Source organism: Rhinolophus hipposideros, assembly GCF_964194185.1.
Source record: "Rhinolophus hipposideros genome assembly, chromosome: X".
Lineage (NCBI taxonomy): Eukaryota > Metazoa > Chordata > Mammalia > Chiroptera > Rhinolophidae > Rhinolophus > Rhinolophus hipposideros.
Window position 1 is genome coordinate 47,456,697 of NC_138046.1, and position 24,617 is coordinate 47,481,313.

Consider the following 24,617-nt stretch of genomic DNA (forward strand, 5'->3'; position numbering starts at 1 on the left):
ATACTAATTTTAAACCAATAAATTTGAAAATTTAGACAAAGTAGTTACATTTCTAGAAAAATACAAACTGCCAACATTGATTAAAGAATAAACAGAATACTTGAAATTTCCTATCATCATTAAAGAAATGGAATCAGTAGTCCAAAATCTTTCCACGAAGACACCAAAGCCCAGATAGTTTTACCAGCAGTTTCTAGCAAGCATACAAGAAACAAATAATTCCAATCTCATGTAAACTATTGCAGAGTTTAGAAAAAGAGGAAGCACTACCCAACCCTTTTAATGAAGCTAGCATAAATTTAACACCAAAACCTGACTGAGACAGTATGAAAAAGGAAAACTAGAGCCAGACTCATTCATGAACATAGCTCTAAAAACACCAAATCATATACTAGCAAACCATATCCAGGAATAAGAAAGATAATAGATCATGACCAAGGCAATTTGATTCCAGGAATGAAAAGGTGGTTTAATATAAAAAAACTACTCAATGTAATTCACCACATTGAAAGATTAAAGAACAAAAGCAATGTGATCATCTCAAAAGATGAAGAAAAAGACTTTGATAAATGCATCATCCATTCATGATTTAAAAAAAAAATCAACAATTTCGCAAACTTTCAATAGAAGATAACTTCTATAATCTGATAAAAGATGTCAGCCCAAAAAATCTACAGCAAACATCATAGCTACTGGTAAAACACTGAAGGCATAACCTTTAAGACAAAACCTTTAAGGGAACAAAATAAAGTTACCCACTATTGCAACTTGTATTAACCATTATATTAGAGATCTTAACCAGAACAGTAAGGTAAGAAAAGGGTATTTTAAAAATGCAATGGCTACAAAGGAAGAGACAAAGTTCTCATTACTTGCAAATTATGATTACCAACATCGAGGACCCAAAAGAATCCTCAGATAAATTAACTGTAATTAATTTAAAAGCATTTAGCAAAGTTGCTGGATACAAAAATAATGAACAAAAATCAATTGCATTTACAGACACCAGCAACTAACTATTACAACACGTAAGTTATAGAAAAAACAAAACAACTAGAGACTGTACAGGGTAGTTTATTAAGCTCTAGTGTCAGACTGCCTCGTTTCTAAACCCAACTCCACCACTAGCTACGTGACTTTGGGCAAGCTACTTAAAGTTCTGCACCCTACCTTTTAGAATTCTTGTGAGGATTAAATGAGTTAGTACATGTAAAGCACTAAGATAAGGGACTGGCACAAAGTAAGAGCTAAATAAATACAAGCTGTTATTATCACTGTGAAGAACTAGTTAATAGGCCTATTACCAAGAGCTCCTAGGTTCCATCTATTGGACTCCAAGCCATCTCAAGGGTAAAGTCAGGGAATCACATGCCACAGGAGCCAATGAAGCTCACCCATGTTTTCCCCAATGCTGGACACCGAACTCCCACACCCAACATACAGCTCATTACCCACACACCCTGATGTCTACAGAGCAATTACCAGAAGCACACACCCTTTCTCTGGAGATTTCTTACCCCAGTCTTACCAACTCTAACTGGCAGTAAGTCAACAACTTCAAGCTTCCTGTTAAGATGAAAGCCAGAGTTCTTGACATCTACTCCTCATCATCAAAAGAAAAGTCAAACCTCAGTTCCTTGCAGCAGACAAATGGCAGGAGAGCTTCATGAGGTATTAGAAGAAAGGCTTTTGTCACTGACTCCATTTCTTGGAGGGAAGGAGGAAGACAGCAACTAATATTTTTTTGAACAACTACTATGTACTGTACACTATTCCCACTGCATCACAAATATTAACTCATTTAATTCTCTCCATAACCTGATGGGTTAGATAAAATTCTTAGCCCCGTTTTACAAATGAGAAACAGGGTAACAGTGATTAGGTGACTTTCTTGAAGGTACACAGCTCATGAGTGACAAAAATTAGCTTCAGACCCAGATCTGACTCCAAAGCCCTACATCAAGCTAGAAGAAACAGGGGAGGCTAGCTCCTGAAATGAAGGAGGGAAGTGGGCAATACCTATATGAAGCTATGGATTTCCACTCTCCTTCTGAGACCACAGGTCAGAATGAGAATAAGAATGCAAAATCATGTGAAGACAAGACTGAAAATCAGCAAACCAGCAGAGTATCCAAGTAGTGTTTGCGATGTAGCCAGATAAAGTGCGGGTGCCATTTTATGGCATGTCTGAGCAATATTTCAAAAAATCTCACAAGACTACTGCCACTGTGTGGCCTCATTTCATCTGTTCCTTTTCCGAAAAGCAGGATATTCCTGGCTCTACAACATACATACACATATGAGCTTACCCAGACCCAGGTGAGAATAAGGGCGAGTCAGCTTGTGGTACAGGATTGGCAGCTAAAGAACAGGATGTTCTTCTTCGGTTTTGATGCCACTGCTGGGCAAACTGTCTTGATGGAGCACAAGTGACGAGTCTCCCAAGGGCTTTAACCTGGTACCAGTGAGCAGAAGGCTAACATTTGTACAGCACTATGTGTCAAGCATTACTGCCATCACAGCCCACCTGTCATGGCTTCCCCTTCCCGTCCCCACATCAATGATTTTGTTCCTCCTAACTAACCTGAATGGGCAGAAGAGACAAGAGCCTGGCTTTGGGGACAGCCCTCAGAGCCCTGCCTGAAACCAGTGGCTATATATGCCATCCAAAATAAGGGCTTCCATGTTCAAGAACATACACATCCACATACCCCAACAATAACATACAAATACTTTTAAGATACAAAATACCACTCTAACTGCAGCATCATACAGGTTTTACAGATTATTAACCTTAAGTGTTCTTGAATGCAAGATGATTTTTTATGACAAAACAGATAAATGAAAGATAAACTACACTAAACTGAATTATGTTCTACCTGCTCTTAAAATCTGAAGAGAAAAAAAAGTTCCAGGTACAAGTTGCTGTTTAGATTGTTTCTCTTAAAGAAACCACTGTGTCCCAAAGCCCTCTTGCAAACCAGAACACCAATTCTAGTAATTCCAACATACAGCATAAAAGATGAGCACCCCATATTTAAGTGCCCCGTTACCTTTCAATCTTTATTTAATCTTTAGAAATAATTTTAGAGACTATAAAGCCTGAAGGTAAACAATAGCCATTTTAAGAAGACAATTATTTCTGATGTGGGTAAGGAGCTAACTAAAAAGAAACTCCATTTCTTTATAAATTCCCAAGGAAAAACAGAACCAATATGTAACTGCCTAAGCATGGTAAAGCGTTTGAGGTTAACTGACCCATCCAGGAAACTCCTAGGAGCACTTAGATTCTCCCCATTTTTGTATTTCTGATGTCTATTGTCCCTCCTCCAGTTCTCTGACTTTCCCATTCTGCCAGAAGTAAGAAATGAACCTAGTGTCACCAAATGGCAGAGATAGAAGGGACATTAGATATCACCTGGTCCAACCCTCTCATTTACAAATGCAGAAAGTGAACCCCAGTGAACGAAAGTGAATGTATCTGACTCTGCAGTGCTGGTCACTGGCAGGTCTCCTAACACAGTCCACCCCTCTGTGGAAAAGAACTGTATGCAGGACTCTAAACTCTATTAGCCTAGCAACAGTTAACAACACCAGCTTTGGAGTCAGCCAGACCTAGACATCCATACTAGCCTGGCTACTTTCCAGCTGTGTGACCTTGGACATGTTACTTAACCTCTCTGAATCTTATTATCCTCATCTGTAAAATGGAAATACCAATAAGAGTGTCGTTCCCACAGGGTGCCGGGTATATGGTAAGTAATCGAAATATTAGTTGTGACTGTTAGCATAAGGTGGCAAACCAAAAGGCACAGCTGCCAGGTCCCTAATCCTGTCTGGGTAGGGACAGGGCTCTGGGAAGAGTAACCCAGTATCTCTACCTTGAATTACACCTGACTTTTCAGAGAAAGAGTTGGAGATAAATTTCTGACTTGGAAACTAACAAGCAACAGGCTAAAAGAACCAGCCTAATGCTGGCACCATTGGGAACCCACCCCACTGTACTAATTCTCAGGCCCACACATAAGACCAGGTACCTCCTGCCTCTAAGGTAAATTTCACAAAGATTTTTTTTTTTTTTAAAGGAGCAATTGAGCCAGAAAAGTCTAAACACTTTAAGGTTGGGAAAGTCCCATAGAAAGAGTAGAAAAGTGACATATTTAGACACAAAGGGGCTAGTCAGTTGTTGTTTCAGTCAAGGTGAAATAAGCCATCTTTAGGCCTCTTAGGTCTCAGCTATAATTCCAGTGGTAACCAGTCTTGGCCTTTCCCAGGCAAGGTTTTAAGAAAGACTAAAACTTAAACCACTCTCCCTCAACCATAAGAAAGCCTGGAAGCAGAAAGCACAAAACGGAATGGAATTCTCGTTAAAGTTTTAACATAAGCCATCATGTTCCCTTGTCCTTCAACTGATTGACAGAACAGTGTAATAGGACCTCAAAGGGAGGCGCCTGGCATGCCAGCTCTGGCTCTGCCATTCCAAGTGGTGTGACCTTGAGCAAGTAGCTTCCTGCTCCGGGCATTTTTCCCTGGCTGCAGAATTAATGAAGGGCTTGAACTACAGGAACTCAAAAGGCCCTCTGACCTTGATGACCTTGAGCACTTCCTCTTATAAGTTCTGCATATAACCTGCCACTTAAAAAAATACAGCAATTAGATTATGAATGAGCTTTGATAACAAGCTCCCTGGGGGGCAGAAACCATACCTGATATTTCTTGTGTATTTCACAGTCCCTAGCATGATGCTAGGCTGAAGCAATTACAAAATAAATGTTAAGTAATAGATTCTCCACAGAGGGCCTGGTTTATCATAAGCTTTTCACATGTCAGGCAGTTCTCCTCAAACCTCTCTCCCACCGGACTTTTCGAATGTCAGATTTTACCATTCCTGAGCTTTTAATAAAAAGAAGCGTTGCACAAGAAAACAAAGTTCTTGTCATTTCATGTGACAATGATTAAACACCTAGATGCCAGGAGCTCTGCTCTGTACTGGGAAAGGGACAGACTGGGCCTACTACTGGCATCCATCCTACAAGCTGCATAAGTCAGGGTGAGTGAGTTAATCTAGCCTGCTAGGAAGCCCACTAAGTACAGTTACTATTACCAAGGAACTCCTGGATCTTACATCTTAGATGTCAGCAATTAACTAGCACCCAATGGGACGAGCACTTCACTACTAGTAATCACCCACCCAAAGATTTTGGGGATACAGAGGAGGAAATACGTGTTACGATACTGTCACATGTACACATGTGCATGTGGGCATGCTTCTGAGGGCCAGTTTAGGCTCAGAACACATTTAATCCAGTCTTCTACACTAGCATTTCCTAATCCTGGTTGCACATTTGAATCACTTGAGGAGCTTTAAAAATGCTGATGCCCAAGCCCCAGTCCAACGACTACATAAGAATGGGGCGGAGGGAACAGGCACTGATATTTCTTAAACAATTCCTTAGGAACTGTAGGGTGCAGCCAGGGTTGAGGACTCCTGGCCTCCACCTTCGCTATCTCCACTTCTAGTCCCAAACTTGGTGACAGATCCAGCAGACAACTCAGAGGCCTGCAAGAGTTACAAAAATTCCATTTTGGTCACTCACCAGACTATTCCCTGAGCCATTAAGATAAGTGGGCCACTGCCAAAACATTTTTGGCAACCAAAACTTAAACAAAGAGGGGCTTCCTTAATCCTCAGTTAGTCAGAGAAGTCAATTAGGAAGTCTAGCCTATGCCCCAACCATTCCATTTATTGGAGGCTTAATTAGCCTGAGATCTTATCCTTTTTTGGGAAACTTCTCTACTCCTAAAATTGATATCTAATCTGTTCCTTCTCAACTGTCCTACTCTGTGCCTCATACCAATGTTTCCTTGAAGCTCAGCACCCAGCCGGTCCTGCCCCCTGCACGCATCTGCCTGTGGGCCACTTCACTCCTGTTCTACTTACCCCTCCCCTTTCAGCTGAACCTCCTGGCCAAGGGGTGGCTAGCTCATTCCAGCAGTCCTCTCTCCACACCCACTGCCTCACCCGCACCAGCCACACAAGCAACAAGGCTTCTGGAAGCACAGCCTCCCAAACACATGATGTCTTCTCAGCTGCCAAATCGTCTCTTGTGAGTTGGCTTCCTTCATCCATGGAATCTATTCTACTGAAACAGTTTTCCCAGGCTCCAATTACCTTTTCTCTTTAAATTTTCATTTTCTTAATTACTAAAGAAATATATACTACACCAAATTCAAACAATACAGAAATGTGTTAAGTAAAAAGTGACAGAGGGGTGGCCGGATGGCTCAATAGGTTAGAGCGTGAACTCTGAACAGGGTTGCTGGTTCGATTCTCACGTGGGCCAGTGAGCTGCGCCCTCCACAACTAGATTGAAGACAACCAGCTGCTGCTGAGCTTCCAGAGGGGTGACTGGATGGCTCAGTTGGTTAGAGCGTGGGCTCTCAACAACAAGGATGCCAGAGGGCTGCAGCTCCTGCAAGTAAAGACTGAAAACGGCAACTGGACATGGAGCTGAGCTGCGCCCTCCACAACTAGATTGAAGGACAATGACTTGGAGCTGATGGGTCCTGGAGAAACACACTGTCCCCCAATATTCCCCAATAAAAAAAAGTATTAAAAAAGTGACAGTGCCCCCTTCCCCTATATTTGGTATACAGTTGACCCTTGAACGACATTGGAGGTTAGGGATGCCAACCCTTCCCACACACAGCTGAAAATTCACATATAAATTTTTAACCACCCCAAAATTCAGTCATCCCTTGGTATCCACAGGAGATTGGTTCAAGGACCCGCACACAGATACCAAAATACACAGATGTTCAAGTCCCTTATGTAAAATGGTGTAGAACAATGCATATAGTCAGCCCCCGCATTCGTGGATTCCCAACCGCAGATAGAAAATACCATTTTCAATCTGGAGTTGGTTAAATCCATTGATGCAAAACCCGGGATATGGAGGGCTGACTGTATAGTTACTGAAAAAAATCTGCATGTAAGTGGACACACACACAGTTCAAACCTGTGGTGTTCAAGGGTCAACTGTATATTCTTCTAGACTTTTACAATGTGCTCATAAACATGTACATATAAAAGACTTTGTTTTCTTAGAATAGGTTTCTATCATACATGTTGTTCTGCAACTTTGTTTTTAATTTTAACAATATATTGTGAACATCTTTCGAAGTGAATACAAAGATCAGCCTCCTTTGTAAAGGCTGTGTGATACGAAGGTCAGACAATTACATTAGCGAACTCATCCTAGAAAAAGTGCTACATACCTCATTGCTGAGTATCACTACAATCACCTTTGAAGTGCTCCCTGTGAGAAGCTATGCACCGACGCCAGTGCCTAGTCCACCCTTCAAAGCAATTTTGGAACTCTTTTTCTGGAATGGCCATCAGAGCTGTCGTCATATTACGCTTGATGTCCTGAATGTCATCAAAATTTCTTCCTTTCAATATTTCCTTGATTTTGGTTATAAAAAGAAGTCATTGGGGGCCAGATCAGGTGAGTAGGGAAAGTGTTCCAATACCCTGAGTGACTGCATCACTCAGTCTTTCTTTTCTGCCCCCAAAAGTAGACATATCCCAGAATACTTTTCTTCTTTCTCTTTCCTAGCTTGCATGACGTTCTCATCTCCTCCACTTTCTTCTCTAAATGGCTGCTTCCTAAATCAACATGTCTAGCCCTAACTGCATCTCAATTACCCGCTGGACATTCTAGCCTCAATGTCTCAAACATCTGAAACTCAACAAACCCCAAAATGAACTCTAGCCTCAGTTTCCTTGTCTGAAAAAACAAAGGGACTGGACTAGACTCAATTCGTTTTTAAAGATTAGGAGTCTAATATGTACTAGATAGTGTAGGGGATCGAAAAATTAACAGAAACACAGACCTTGCATTCGAAGAATATGCAATCCAAGGAGTGGAGAAGATACATAAATAATTACATAATGCAAGGCAGAATAAAATGCTAAAACAGATGAGAGTACCTAAATTTGGCATTGAGGCTTGAAGAAAGCTTCAGAAGAGGAAGAGTTTGGGCTGAGCCTTGAATCATGACTAGCATGTCAACAGAAAGAGAAAAGAAAGACTATTTCTGGATGAGGGTGCAGCGTGAACAAAAATATAAACTCAGAGAAGCATGGAAGTACATGGTACATATATGGAAGAATGTACTAGAGGACAAGGCTGGAAAGAAAGGTTAAGACCGAGATCATATGACCCAACATGTGTTTTATTTGTATCATTCCAGCAGCAGTATAAAGGATGGACAGAGCATGAAGACAACTAGAGAACGGAAGCTCAGTCAGGAGGCTGCTATAGTAAGCCAGATGATGATGATGATGATGACGATGATGATGATGATGATGATAAACAACCAGATGAATTAGGACAGAGGAATCAAAAAAGAAAGGGAAGAAACAGATGGAAGACATAATGAATGAGAAAATCAAGAGGACTCAGACTGTGATGATGGGAAAGAGGGAAATAGAAATGCATCAAGGTTTTAAGGGATTTAACCTCAGTCACCAGACAGAGGCAGTGTCATTAACTAACATAAGAGCCCTGAGGGAAGAGTACCATTGTTTTTCTTTTCAAATCCTCCAATCACTTTACTTGCAATGCATGCCTTTCAAGGCTTTCCAGCACCCTTGAGTACACTGGGAGGGAAAAAGCATGATCTGCTTTGCTTGATGGCCTCAGCATTTATATAACATATAAACCAACCATTCTTCCTTTTTTTCTGGATAGCGAAAAAAATACCCATGAATATCGAGTCCTAGAAACAATGGGTTAATAAACCTTTGAATGGGCATGCTCTCAAGACGATTCTTCCCACTTAGCACTCACTATTCACATGCCTTATTTCACCTGATGCTCATGTTACCCTATGAGTCAGGAAGGGCAAAGATCAACCCTATCTTACAGATGATAACAGCCATAACTCATTTTTACTAAGCACTTGCTACGCACCAGACACTGCTCTAAATGCTTCACATGTAGCCGTCATTTAATTCTCACAAGAACCCTACAAATTAGATACTAGCCCCAAATTACAGAGAAGGCCATGTAGCCCAAGGCCATGTAGCTAGAAAGCAGCAGAGCTTGGATTTGAACCTGGCCAGTCTGGCTCCAGAGCCTACACTCTTAACTACCACACTACGTGTCTTATTAAATAAAAAGATTGAGGCAAACAGAAGCTCCTGACTAGCCAAAACTACTAGGTTCTGTCAACCAGTCCGTGATGAAACATATAACAAAGGCCCAGGTCTGGCCGACACTTAATCCAGCACTTTCTATTACTCTTCACTGTTTACCAAGATGCACTGATCTCTTCCCCACTGGGCTGGCAGATTATTTTGACTTTTCCCCTCTTTGGCCTTTGTCACCTCTGCTAGAAAAAGTGTCTGGGTTCTGATATTGGTCCCTTGCCCTGGAGCCTCATACAACTGTTCACTAGGATCAGACAGAGGCCTTGATTTGGAGGAAGGCCTGTGTCTGATCCTAGTGAACAGTTGTATGAGGCTCAGGACATCAGTTATAGCCCCAGCTGAATGGGCCCCATTTCCAAACCACCACTACCCCATGGCAAAACACGCTGGCTCTCCACACAGGCTCACTGAGCACACATGCCTCCCTGCACTACCTGCCTAGGGCAAGCAGCCAGCAACGGCGGAGCTAGGGCCAGGCTCTTCTATGGAAGAGAGGAAGCAAGGGCAGAAAAACATCGACAAGTAGTTGCTGTAACAGTCAGGTAGAGAGGAGGCCTGCAACCATGAGATCCTCATGTTCAAGGCTGCAATAGAGAATGATGTTCAAAACACACAAGATTCCTGTTTCTCTACTAGTGGGCAAGAACAAAAGTCCAGGTCCTTCTATGCTGGAATTGTTAGGGGTAGAAGGAGACCACATGTGGTATTATAGAAAGACAGTGAACAGGGAGTCAGGAGACCCAGTTCTGCTTCTATTTAGCTGTGTGACTTTGGGCAAGTTACTTTTCCTCTCTGGATCTCAGTTTGCTCATAGGGAAAAACGAGGGAGAAATAGATGATCTCTGAGGTTTCTTTCAGCTCTGACTTGGTATCACTCTACCATTTCAACAACCTGAGATATTGCTAAAATACTTTATCCAGTATCTATAGTCAACCAAAGGTGAAATCAGCTAGAACCACGGGAAAGAAGAATTAGATAAAACAAAAATGACCTTTGTGGAAGGCTGCAAATGAGGTAATATACAGGCAGTATACTAAGAACAGTGCCTGGAGCATAATAAATGCTGAAAAATGTTACAAGTATTTTTATCACTCCTCCTCCTAACTTTTCAGAAAGTCTGCAAATATAACCAAAAATCATAGTGAACTCTTCCTCCTAAATTTGACTATTTTGTGCCCACCTGACCCTGTTTCAGATTTAGTGTTTAAAAGGTCCAGAGCAGATCCTAAATGAGCAGCAGCACCAACTGTCCTTAATGTCGATGAACAGTTATGACTGGATAGCAAGAACCCAACCCCAAAAGAAGGTAATAAGCAAACAAGCAAACAGAATTAATCCCTCAGTTAACTGCAAACTGACCATGGAAAAGGGGAATAAAAAAAACAAGTGCGGACCACAGTGTACTTTGCACATTGTTTTTCAGGTCAAAGCCAAGCAGGGAGTAAGAAATTTGGGAAGATGATCCTAGCTTGGTTTCCACATGTGTCCATCTGAGCAAACACAGTACTAGCTCTGAGGTGTAGCCAAACACCACACAACCAGTCAGGAGTCCCTGTGTCGCAGAGGGCTTCACATTCTTCTCCACAAATCTAATTCAGCCTTGGCCTGAAGGTCACACCTGACCTCCTGTGCCCAAGACAGTACCCCCAGGAGCCCTGTCAAGGGAGGACAGCCACAGGGCTGGGGGTCAATCTGTTCTCCTCACTCACTGGTCAGAAACCCCACAAATAAATATGGAAACTTGACCTTGGCTTGGTGCTAGCTTGCAGGACTATTCTGAGGAGAACTGAACTGGACAGTCCAGTGAGCTGCTGTGCAGTGGAATGGAAATCCAAAGGTAAAGGGAGCCCCTTTCCTCAGGGTACTGTGATACTTCTCTTGGAACTTGGAGCCCCAGGAAACAGGGAGAAATGCCCATGTGAAGCAGCAGCGGCAGCAACTCAAGGGGCTAGATGAAAAGTGCTGAAGGTAAGGCATTTATGCACATGACCCTCAGCCACATTCCTGCAGGGTACAGAGAATAAAGTGCAGGGACAGGCGTGTACAGGCTCAAGTGCCTAGAACTTGAAAAAGGAAACTTAACAAATGCAAACCAACTGACAAGGAACAAGTGATGATATGAAGAGGACCCTTTGTTACAGTCCCCCCTAAGTCTTGGAATGACGACCTTCCACAGCTAATTTCTACAGGTGGTTGTTTCTTTGGGTTGCTGCTTGTTGTAGAAATGCCCTTCTAGCCAGCACCTACCAGGGAACCAGGATAATTACAGAAAACATGAGCTTAGTCTTCCCTTTGCTCTCAACTTCCAGTCGGAGGAACTGCCTATTTACTCACAATGACTGGGAATATGCATTGAGGCCTTCCAATGGCTTTGGTGGAGTGGGGTACAACCATCCCAAGGATGTGAAGTCACATGACCAATGCCTCAGCCCTAGAACACCACACATAAAGGGAGCCTTCCTCTACTGACTGGGGCTTAGGCCCCAGAACAAAGTCAGCTCTGAAAGAGAATACGAAAGCAAAAGTGATTTACCATATCCTGGAGGTATAGGAAGATTCGTCTATTTTTTTCCCCTGTCCATTTGCGGATATGTAAGGTGAGGCACAATGAAAATCTACTCCCTCAAGCAGCACATTTTCCATCACACTGTGGTTCTCCTTCAGCAAAGATAACTGGTATACTTTAAACCCGTCTTTCTTCTAGGAGCTCTGGGAGCAGCCCTTTCTCCTCCAATAATTAGCTAACCCAGGTAACAGTGGAACTTGAGAAAGTTGCACTCCCCTCAATCAAAAGAAATATGTATAATGAATAAGTAAAACATAAATCCACACACCTGTCTCTGCTCACCCACCCCAAAACACTCCTTTCACACATCTGGCATGAACTCACTGGTTTCCTAGGATACCAATCTCAAGATAGCTTGCACCATGGAGCCCATTGATAAAGAGCAGCAATAATTAAGTCAAGAGGGCTCTGGAAAGCCAACCTCCCCACTAGTGAGAGCCACTGTCCAAGTTCTTCAGAATGGGCGACTTAAGGTACCTTCCAAGTTACCCACAAAACTATCCTGAGGCCGCAAGAGAGATTGCGGAGATTACATGGATGCCAGCTTCGTGGACCCAGTATTTTTGCCCACGGCATGAAACAAAGATGTCAGGGAAGCTTTTCTTGGGTGAACTTCTTAAGGCTGCCTTCGTGTATCTCATCCCTATTATCTTATCCCAACATCAGGCACCCAAGCTCGCAGCAGCAGCCACTGCCACCATCATGATGAGGCTCGTCATCACTGTCATCAACATCGTCACAGCTAAAAGTTATTGAATATTCTTATCTGGTGTGCCAGTGCAGCCTTGACATACATGGTAGCAATACTCCTACAGTGAAAAACTGCTACCATTTGTTGATTACTCACCGTGAGCCAGACCTTCTGCTGCACGCTTGACTTAATCTGTGCCATTTAATCCTCACAACAACCCTATTAAGTAGGTACTGTTATTATTCCCATTTTAAAGATGAGTGAAACTGAGGTTCAGAGCTGTTAAGTAACATGCCTAAGGTCACATAGTGATAAAGCTCAAATACAAATCTAGGAGACATGATCCAAAAGCTCAATCACTAAGCTGAACTTCAATTAGGAAAAGAGGCATTTCTACTGCCCTACTTAGTCAGGCTTCCTGATGTGTCCCAATCCAACCCTAGAGGGTCCCAGCAAGAATCTGGCAGGTCAATGCCAATAGGGAAGCCTATCTAGCCCTTCCGTGTACATGCTAGCAACTCGGAGCTGATTAGTCTAGGAAGAGAATCAAGACTCTAAAAGTCTCTTGTCACTTCCATTTTCCCTCAACCTGATTTCTTAAGAAAGCCCCTCATATCCAGCAGCCTCTGCTAATGCTCTGCCTAGAACATCTAATAAGTGTTTACCCAGGGCTCCTGGAGCCATATTTAAGGGCCTTCATGTACAGTCCAACTCTGAACCTTATTTAATCAGCACCTGAATGAAATGTCTTTTGCTAGCAACAGCCAGAACACAGTCAGCCAGAGGCTTTCTGCAAACACAGCTGGTGGACTGGCAAAGGCGATTCAATTCACAAGAAAAATACACTCCGAGTTTATACCACTGCTGATGTGTAATAGAGACAGAGACTGAAGGCATCAGGTTGGAACTAGAATGGGCTCATGCTTCTTTTCTCCTCCGAATAAGCTCGCTTCTTCCTCCTATACCTACCTAAACACCTGCCCACAGGGCATAGCTTGAACTGTTTCTGCCAAACAGGCCAATCTCCTCTAACGTCCTGGCTCCTACCATCCATTCGCTTCCCTCAGAAACACCTGGCCCAGGACAAGACTCATCCCAACCTTCTTCCCTCTGGCATTTTCTCCAGCAGCTACTGGAAATAAACCACAAACAACCTAAAGATTCCCCAAACCCTCCCCTTCAGGAGCTCAGGCTAGCAACAGGTCCAAGTCCCTTGCACTGCCAGGTGTGCAAGCCATGCCCAGCTAAACAGGGCATGGCTTGCACATCTGGCGGAGTGCTAAGTAAGCCCAGAAGAGGAGGAGTCCTCTCCAAGCCTTCAGATTTAACTGCTGCACCCAAGCACCTTGGAGGCAGACTTAACCTGGAAGTCAGCAAGTAGAGTAGCAAGATACTGATAACCCCAGTTCTCTGGGTGAGGCAGGGTGGGAAGAGACCAAAAACTTGACAGGGAACATGGGAAAGGTCACTGGTCAGAATCAGTGGGACACACCCCACCAACTGGAGATCAAGTTAGGGTAAAAAGGCCTTTTAAATAACTCATCCTCTCCCCCACGCCCAGATGAGTCTGTGAGCCATGCACACTTTAGTATGAACCTCTTAAATGGAACTGTTTTCTTCCTAGTTCACTTGTGGATATCACCTCCTCTGATGGAATGGGCATTTTAAATTATAGAAGGGATTGTTTTGAAGCTTAGAGTACTCTGGAAGGAGACAGCTTGGACAGGTAGGTGCGGGGAGAGTCTTGGAAACGGCGAAGAAAGAATAGGAAAAAGAAAGGACAGAATCACATTTCATCACTTATGCAGTGGACTTTAGTGGGGGCAGCCACCATCCCATGAACCACTAAAATCATCTTCTGGTCTCAGGTGTGATACCTGCTCTCATTTTCTATATTTAATGTCTGCTCACTCTCATCAATGTTCTGTGTGTCTGTCCATGACAGTGTAGGCCCTTCTTGAGACAACACAGAGACCACTATCTCACAAGCCCCCTATCAAGGATTCATCGGCAATTGCAATTGTCTTATCAACAGTCCAGAAATGACAGGACATTCCTACAGTTTAACTTGGTTTGCAAAGGAAAAAAATAAGAAGAAATCTGCCCCTGATAATAATATGCAAATGACTCCAAGTTACAGCAGAGACATTTTCCTGTGAAAGAGGAAGTGACTCTGTACCTTTGCACATATCATTTCCTATGCCTCGAATTTCCATCCTTTCTGCAACATAAAGTACAATGAACTCCTACTCATTCATTTACACATGTTCATGGAAACGTACTATAAGCCAGACCCTGTTAGATGCACTAGAATAGAAAGTAAGACAAGCAAAGGTCCCTGCTCTCATGGAACTGACGTGTCTCCATGAGCCAGCTGAAATGTCACCTCCTCTAGGAAGCTTTCCTTAATCACACTAGGGAAAAAAGACACTGTCTTTGCTTTGTTCAAATCTGTCACTGTACATATCATGTTGCAATTTCGTTGACCTCTTTTCTTGCTTGTCTCATCTAAATTGTGAGCAACATGAGGGCAAAGGATGTTTCTTATTTATCTTTGTCTCTCCAGTGCTCCCCACACACACACACACACACACACACACACACATACACACAATGTTTGACACATAATAACAGCATTGGATAAATGTTTGCTGAATTGATATAATGAATAAATTCCAGAGCATTTAAAAGAAGAGTCCTACAAGCAAAGTTAGCATGCAATAACTACGTGTCAATATTTCCTCTTGTTAGTTCCTGAAGATCTTAGAGGCTGGAAGGAATGGGGGCATGTAAAAGTACTGGAAGGTGATAAAGGAGGCCTGGCTGAAATAATCCACTGACATAACGCCCAGTCACTGAACAAGCCACCGGAACTGTAAAGCCACCTCACAATAACTTGAGGCCCTCAACCTCTAATTTCAGCCACATTGTTTAACACCTACAGAAACACCGAGGTGCTGCCAGAAGACTAAATGCCCTGCCCATAGGGCAGTCATGCCAGACAGAATGAGCATCTGAACCAACTTCCCACCTAAAACTTTAGCCACTAGATAATGTCTCTCAAAGTGGGGTCCAAGGCACACTGGCATCAGAATTATTCATAAATGCTTGTCATAAATTACTCAGAGCTTGTCATAAATGCAGATCCCAATCCTTGCCCTATACCTGCTCAGGCTCTGTGTAGAGAGCCAGGCATCTGCACTATAACAAGCTTCCAAGGGTATCTTTTACAAAGAAAGTTCGAGAATCACTGTTCTCCACCCCCCATAGTCTCTTCATGTCTACTCAGCCAGTTTCTGGCAGAAGAGGCGCATCTGAGACAAGATACTCTCAATTTAACAAAAAACCATAGATGTGTTAATGAACTCAAGGTGGGGGGCTTTCACAATGTGTATGTCTCTCTAATCATAATGTTGTAGCCTTTAAATATCTCACAACTAACTTTGTCAATTAGAGCTCCATAAAACTGACAAAAATAAAGTAAAAATAAAAAATATGAAAAACCAGGAGAAGTTGAGAAAGTTGGCCCTTCTTGCAGAGAGGATTTCAATGAGGCATGATGGTAATGAGCTACCCACTGAAAAACACTGACAGGGAGAAAGATGGAAAGTGAGTCACTAGCTAATAACTTTTTTGGGAACAAATGTATATGCTATTAAAAAAGGGAAAAAAGAAAGGAGGCCTGTCAGATGTCTACCAAGGGATTGAGACTAAGATCCAACAGCATAATTTCCTCACTGGGATGAAAGGGAGCAAATACTTTGGGCAGAGAACAGGCTGCACTCCTAATAACCAGCTCTTTGTGATGGAAATTTTAAAAAGATGTGTGCGCTGGAGCTGAAGTTGCTTCTCTCTTCTGGTCATTTCAAAAAACAAACAGGAGACTCTCCTAATGGGCAGAAGAGACATAGGAACCGTGCCCATGAGACCTCAAGGGAACACAGGGCCACCAAAGGGAAAAAAAGGGAACAAAAAAGTCATTTCTGTCAATCAGTCGGCATTATCTATCCCGGCACACATTAAACAATAAATGTACATGCATAGTATTGTATTAAGCTCTGCAGGGAATTACAAAGAAAAAAAAAACTATCCCTTTCTTCAAAAATTAAAAATAGTATTCCTGCTAATGGTGGAGACTGAACAAACATGAAAAATCAAGCGACCCAGTCAAACACTTACAGAATTATCTACAGGTATACAAAAGTGTACTTTAAAGGGTCAAATAGTCTGAGGAATGTTCAGAAGGTTGGGAAAGGAGGACAAAGGTGTTACTAGAATGACTGGAATAACTGGAGTTGGTCAAGGTCACCTGGAAAGTTTTATAGAGGAGTACCTACAGAGGGGAGGAAAACATGACAAATCCCACGAAGACAATGACAAAGGTAGTAACACATTTATGGCAAAGGGACAAAAATCAGGGGAACCTGTGGATCACCCTGAGTAGGAACCAACAACATATTGATACTTAAAAGCAAGCCCCATGCTGGATTGTACTAACAGGTGGATGGAGAAAAAGCTGGCCAGTGCATCTTTTCTCTCTGCTGGGTGTGGGCTCGGCCTCTGGTAAGAATCAGTGCCCAATTTTATAGGCTGTGTATTAGAAGGGTATGCAGGCATGGGCAAGGATCCAAAGAAAAGCAACAGAAATGATTAGAGGAATGGATTCTAGTGACTATCAAAAAAGGTGAAAAGGAGTCGAGGTTTGTCAGTTTCTGAGGCAGAAGTAGAAATTTGTCATCTGCCAGCTTTGATCAGCTCTGCCCAGCTTCTGTTTAAGTGACCACATAGTTACTCAGAGGATTAAAATGATTTTTTTCCAAGTGGCCCATTTCATGGAGAAGCTGGAGATGGGAAAATGTGCAATAATTTGCCCAGGTTCCCTAGCAAGCCATGAGCTAAATTAGCATCATAATTTTAAATGCCAGGGCTGTCTGTGGGTTGTTTAATCCACCAATCTATACCACTTCTCTTTATAACGGACACCCCAAAAAAATGTAACAAAAGAAGATGGAAAATTTCTCTGCAAATTTTCTTGGGGTGAAAAATAAAACAAAGTAAAAAGGAATGTCATGCCTCTCTGCTGAGGCCCATATAAACATCATCATCCCCTTGCGACCCCTAGACTGATGACACAGGAACATTGTCAATCTGATAAGCTGTCAGCAGATGGTTGGATCCCTCACTACCCATTACCCATCGATGTTAATTCCAAGCAGGAGTTGTTATCAGTGCTCCAGACAACAGATGGCAATGAGGAGGTGTGGTTGGTCTGAAGTCAAGGAGCAGGAGGACAAAAAGCCTAGTTCTTAAATCCATCAGGTTTTCTCTAAAACAAATCTATCACAGATCAAATGGAACACACTCGTGCATATTCAGTTAGTTCCAAAAGGTGTCACAAAAAGCTCAGGACTGTTTTTAATGTATGCCATTATACACTTTCAGCAAGTAAAATCAAACAGTGAACCAAAAGCAGATAAGCCATATTTGGTGGAAATCAGACTTCCAAGTATATTGTAAAGAAGGCAGAAAATCAAAGAGCAAATGGCAAAAAAGAATGGGACTCACTCAGCATTACTGGCTAAAAACCAGTGGCTTGGGGCTCTGGGGACGATAATGTTAATTATGTTATTTGCCAAATGTCCAACCTGGATCCAGCCTGCCTTATGTGTATAGGGCAGCAAGGGTTAAATGGCATATGTTGCGCCTCACCAAGTTCAGTGCCCACTCAGGAGATGTTGACACAGACACATACAAAACCATCAGGATTGGACAGTTAGACAAGACACTCAAAATGGAATCTTTTTGTCAAGTTTCTAAGACAGAGACAATATAATTACATGCAAGGGAGATAAAGGGCCACTTTTTTTTTCTTAAACGTGTGTTCTCTCTCTCTCTCTTTTTTTTTTTTTAGTTTCAGGTATACAAAACAACATAGTGATTACACATTTATATACCTCACAAAATGACCACCCCAATATCTATTACCCATCTGACACTGTACATAGCTATTACAGTATTATTGACTATATTCCCTATGCTGTACTTTATATCCCATGAATATTACTTTATAGTTGACATTCAATATTATTTTATGTTAGTTTCAGGTGTACAGTGTAGTGGTTAGATATTTATATAATTTAAGAAGTGATTCCCCTGATAAGTCTAGGACCCATCTGACACTATACAGTAGTACCTCGGTTTTCCAACGTCTCCATTGACGAACATTTTGGTTTATGAACGCCATAAACCTGGAAGTAAATACTTCGGTTTTCGAACATGACTCAGAAATCGAACATGTCACACAGCTTCCGCTGAGTGCAAGATCCTGAGGCCTAGTTGTCGGCTGTTTTTGAACATTTCAGAACTCATGGATTATGTTCAAAAACCGAGGTACCACTGTATATAGTTTTTACAATATTATTGACTATATGCCCTATGCTGTACTTTACATCCCCATTACTATTTTGTAATTGCCTATTTGTACTTCTTAATCCCTTCACCTTTCTCGCCCAGCTCATCCCACCCCCCTACTCCCACCATCTGACAACCATCAGTTTGTTCTCTGTATCTACAAGTCTGTTTCTGTTTGGGGTTTTTTGTTTGTTTATTTTTTTCTTTAGATCCATATATAAGTGAAATCATATGGTATTTGTCTGTCTCTGTCTGACTTATTTCACTTAAGCGTAATACCCTCTAGGTCATCTGTGTTGTCGCACATAGTAATAATTTCATTCTTTTTTACGGCCAAGTAATATTCCATTGTATATATGTACCACTTCTTTATCCAATCATCTATTGATGGACATTTCGGATGAGATCACCAAACTTTACAGATATAATCAGTCAAGTTACCTGGCATTTTAACCCTTCTGCTGAGAAATTGTAGATTTGAGGACTTAAATACTTAGGAGAATCTCTTTTTGCTGAAGCCCCAGTCCCACTGTGACAGCTTACTTCTTAAGCCACCTCTGCCACTAACTTGGCTGGGTGATTTTGGGTAAACAGCATAATCAGTCAGTAAATTCATTTCCTGTCACCCACATGTGCCCAAATATTATGCACAAGGGCTTGAAAAAATACTTATTGGTGTAATTGGTAAACACCACTGATATTCAGCAAGGAGTTTAATGATGGTGTGCTCATCTTGGTGCTTACTGATCCCAAGAATCCTCAAGCATCTCTGGCTTGAGCTTAGATGTGAGATGGTGCTGCTTCAATCATATAAACCTCTACTAATCCACAACCCCAGGGCCTTTGAGAAATCAGACAAGACCAAAAAGAAACCTGACAGCAGGAATATTAAGAACAGAACTCAAACACAAAAAATGCTCTTCCTTCTGCTTCTAAAGCTGGCAGCACAGCTATGATGAGGGTCTGTGTCACAAGGTCTTGGGAATAAATACTTTACAGACTGAAAAATGGAAGATGGGGAGACTACCCAATTTCCCTCCGACTCTTCTGTTTCTTGACCTAAAGCAATACTGTCCTTGTTACAGACAAACTTACACTGACTCTGAGGAACAAGGCCTCTCTATAAAGCTAAACTTGAGTCATCCTATTGTGAGACACACATGAGAAATGTTTCTGCTAAGCTATCCCTTTCATTTGAGCTAATGTCTCCCTTCCCTTATTAGAACCTCTGAACTCCATACAATTTACTGCCATAATACAGCCTAATTCAGCTAATTCACTTGCCAAAGCATTTCTTTGTATTCAACCTCTCCCCTTTGGAATACGCACTGTCAGTCGCAGGGAACATTTATTTTATCGTCTTTCTCCAGACCCAAGCTAATTTATCACAACCCTAAATAAGATAATGTATGTAAAAATGCCTTATAATAAATAGTAAAGTGCTAGATAAATGCAAAGCATTATTAACCATACTTACTATCATTAGTCATTGCTGTATTTAAGTCAGAAAACTGTTTCCAACCATCTGTTGTGAATTTTTTGTCAAGGACTCACATCAACTTTTTAAAATCCATTACGTTCCTGCATCCCAGGAAGAGCCATAGGTAGGGATGGAATGTTGGATTCATCAAAGGCTAGGTCCCCCAGTAGGCCAGACACAAAGCAGTAACTTAGCAGTAAAGGGTAAAGGAGTCTAATCTTGGGTAGGCTCAAGAATTCTTCAGCATGACTCTGTTCAGAGTTTGTGCCAAGCACAGGACAATCGAAAATGCACAGGTGACAGGAATCATCAGTCCATAGTTCCCCAATATCCATCTCTCTCCAGCAGCCGGCTATAAGTGCCATCATTATGTACACGTGTCCCCAAGGGTAACCTAGTCAGGTTGACTTTACTGGGGAGACAGAAGGAGAAAAAGATGAACAAGAATGAAAAGATGAACAAAGCCATCTGACCTTGGCAGAGACAAAACTAGTTTCATTTTTCCGCCTGGGGAGGTCAAAAGCATTTCTAGAATAGCTCTTTGTTGCATCCCAGCCACTGCTTATAGATAAAAGTACAACAGAACATAAACTGTCAAGAGCTGGGAGTGAAACTCTGCCTTGTTTTGCAGATGGGCAAACTAAGGCCCAAGAAGAGTACTTTCCCCAAAGTTACACAACTAATTAATGCCAGAACTGAGTCTCCAGAGTCTTCTAAAAGCCTCTACAAACCTTTCCACTGAAAACCACGGTGCTGCCAGGTTTGGCGTCATCACATCAGCAGCAGCCCCCGTCAGGCTGAATTTAGTCCTTTGTTGACCTTGTAGATCTGTGGTTGCCAGAGGCCTCAAGACCCCTTTGTGGAAGAGGCACCCTCTGACCCTCACCACCTGCCATCCAAAAAAAGCACTCCTGTCCCAAGAGCCTCACACAGTAGCGGCTGAGATGTGCTGTTTCCTCTCATTAACAAAAAGTCCATTCATAAAAAAGAAAGAAAGAGGACTGGCTCAAATTTACACAGAAGGTCTAGCTGGGAGAGCCCTGGGCTTCCTGTGAATGGCATCACTTCCCAAGAACCTCTCCCTTAAAAAAAAATGCTGCCCCCTCCAGCCCTGCTCCATGCTGAGAGCCACCCAATCAATAACAGCCTCTCTATTCCAAAGTTATCCACACTTCCTTGCCACATCTGCAAAATGGGAAGAGCCTGAGGCCCTTCCCATTTTACAGACTGGGAAACCGAGGCCAGGAACCTGCGATCAAGAGTTCCTAGAACACAGAGCTGGCAAACATATGAGCCACAAGTAGGAAGCACCATGCTGATAAGCCTCGCCCTCCCCACAGAGACTGCCCTGCCATTCCACTGACAGCCTGCAACCCCAAAGAGGGTGGGTTAGCTTTTCAACCCAGAGCAAACCATCATCTGATCATCCTGGGCCACATAGGCCTGTAAAATGGAGATAATAATCTTAACCTCCTGCCCTACACAGGGCTGTCACAAGTCTCCTGAGAATAACCTTCTACAAATACAAAAGCAATAAAGATGCTAATGAGAGGTTTCAAAATTGTCCTGAATAAAACACACCAGGTTTTCCACAGCCTGAAATAAAAATTTAAAAAAATTGTTTCCCCTTTCTCCTCTTCCTCCTCCTCCATGATTTTAGTTTTCAAATATCTCTCCATACATTCTGAGTACAGAAAGACAGTCTCACTCTTGGTTCTCACCCAGATTATTTTTATGTATCTGGCAATTTTCCTTTTCAATCCCATTTTTTTCTTAGTATTACTAATGGGAGGTAAAGAAATCAGCTTTCTGAGTGTCCCTGGACCATGACCACAGGAGATAGAATAAGACTAATAAGATAGAGAGGTTTGCAAAAATTAAATACCCTCTCACCATGGATAGAGAGCACCAGCCCCAAGTTAATGAGACAGCCTGGGGCCTGTTTCAGGGTCCTAGTACCCTGAGCTTGGTGCTGCTCCAACCCTCAGAATTCAAAGGCAGACCTCACCCTAAGAATATAAAGTCCCAAATGAAATAATTAAGAGAAACCCATAAAAGTATTTCCCCAGAGTACTACAGTAGAGACAAGGGACCTTATGTGATCACCTCCAGGAAAGTGTCACCAGGCCTCTGGGAAATTAACTGTGGCAGAGGGCATAGGGACTGGACCAGCATGGTCCCCAGGTATGATTCAGATAGGGCACCTGGACAGGGCTTGACTTCCTGCTTGTGAAGGGCCAGAGCAGGGCTGGGAGGGGAGGGGCAACCAGCCTGAGTGTCAGTCTTTCCTAGGACTCAGGCACTATGTTCCTCCCTTCCACTGTGAGGCTGATGCATTGTGCAAAGCTGAAAGCAAGCCAAATCTGAGATTTGCACAAAAATAGCCGTTGGTTGGAAAATAATTTTTTAGGGTTCCACTTCCCGCAGGGATGAGGTGCTCTATACTGCCAAGTGTCCTGAGCATACAAAGGACTTATCACTGAGGCTGCCCAGGAAAAAGTCAACAGACTCACATGCATCATGGTGACCAGGTGACAGGGGTTGAGCAGGTAGATGACGGTCTTGGTGGCGAACTTAAAGCCCACCTCCACCCCGAAGGTCAGGCACAGGGCTACTAAGAGCAGATTCTTGCTCAGGCTCTCCTTGCCTTCCTCTGGCCGCTGGGTCACCTGCTCTGGCTGGCAGCCATGGCCACCCCTACCGTCCTCCTTCGTCTGCCTCAGGATGTGTCGCAGGGCCACCAGGATCTCCAACAGGGCCAGGGTCAGGACCACCACACTTTCCAGCAGCCGCTGCTGCCAAGAGAGGAAGGCAGCACAGTCGGGGCCCCCATTTCCTGCAAAGCTGGGGTCCACGCCCCCATAGAGCCAGTCCAGGAGACTTCGGTAGCTATACCGGGACATGTTGCAAAGTGATTCCCCTCGACCACTGTGCAGGAAGCAAGAGCGAGATGGAACACAAGCCCAGAGGGTTGCCCAGGTGGTGGGACATGTACGGAGGGCACACCCCTGCAGCCCCCTCCAGACACCGGGGCACCAAGAGCAGGGAAAGGGAAGCTACACGCGAGGCCCGGGGTAAAGTGCTGGCTCTAACTTGTCCCCACGGCTGTCTGGGGAGCCCCCCGCGCTTCTCCAGTGGCCACCAACGAGGCAGGGTTGAAACGAGCCGTTGGCCAATCTAAAAGGAAGGAGAGGAAAAAAAAAAGGTCTCAAAGAGGCAATTGCATCGGGAATTACGAAGCAGGGAGGGGTAACTAGCGAGGGAAGAAAAGGGGAACCGGGGCCCTGGCGAAGCAAGCAGGGGTCAGGGGAAGCCGGAGGCCGGGAGGGTCAGGCCCCAGGGGACCCGGCACTGCCGCAGGAGCGAAACGGGGCGCAACGGGGGTGACAGCGAGGGGACACGCGGAAGCCAACAGAGGAGCCAGCGGGGCCAGGCAGGCAGGGAGAGCGACGGGGATGGCAGGGACGCCGGACTCCTCGTCTCACGCACTCGCCACAGGGGATCACTTACTCCTGCAACCGCGAGGGCCGCCTCTGCCTGCAGCTAGCAACTTCGCCGCCAACCAGCCCCTCCGGCCAATTTAGAGCCGTCCGGGTCCAGCCGCCCGCCCCCGGGTTACACCCCGAGGCTGCATCTCCACCCCAGGCTCCGGGCGTCCTCCCTCCGGGCAGCACTTCCCCCAACCCGCGGCCCGCCCGGGACCGCCCCCCCCCCCGGACGGGCAGCGGCGGGAGGAAGCCGGCAGGGAAAGAGGGAGGGAACGAAAGAGGGAGGGCGGGAGGCCGGGCGGGCCAGGGGCTGCAGTCGGCTGCAGTCGGCCCTCTCCCTCCGTCTTGGCGCCGCATCTTCCCGCGCCTCCCGCCCGGCCCCCGGGACCGGCCGCCGCGCCCCTCGGGGCTCTACTCACCAGCAGCTCGGCCCACGGCCCCGATTTGGGCGACCGCTCGGCTCCCGGGCTCCCCGCTCCCGGGCGCTCGGCTCCCCCGGCGGCCGCAGCCGCCGCCACAGCGCACGGCTCCTCCTCCCGGTCTTCCTCCCCCTGCAGCGGTTGGCGCTTGCTTCCTCCTTCTTCCCCCTCCTTCTCTCCTCCCCCTCGCCACCTCCGCCTCCTCCCGTCCGGCTCAGCCTCGCGACCCCCCAAGCCCGGACTGGACTCCTTCCCTCTTCGGGCCCCTCTCCCCGCCAGCCGCCCCCAGTCACACCTCCCACCCTGCCTCTTTTTGGCTCTCCTTCCCCTCTCCCTCCTCCCGG

At 44.2% G+C, this 24,617-nt stretch overlaps 1 protein-coding gene across 4 annotated transcripts in view; it reads right to left on the reverse strand.

Annotated features, from left to right (window-relative positions):
* Nucleotides 1-24,397, reverse strand: part of TMEM164 (transmembrane protein 164) — a 223,952-nt gene extending 199,555 nt beyond the window's left edge. The window contains exons 1-2 of one of the 4 annotated variants that reach the window (XM_081043677.1): nt 24,274-24,397; nt 22,880-23,543 (exon numbers count right to left, since the gene is read on the reverse strand). In XM_081043677.1, the coding sequence (XP_080899803.1) occupies nt 22,880-23,269 (390 nt within the window). In that variant the 5' untranslated portion in view covers nt 23,270-23,543; nt 24,274-24,397. Of the gene's footprint in view, nt 1-22,879; nt 23,544-23,876; nt 24,079-24,273 lie in introns of those variants that run through there. The other 3 variants (XM_081043678.1, XM_081043680.1, XM_081043679.1) reach the window with 3 other exon arrangements.
* Between the last annotated feature and the right edge of the window lie 220 nt (nt 24,398-24,617).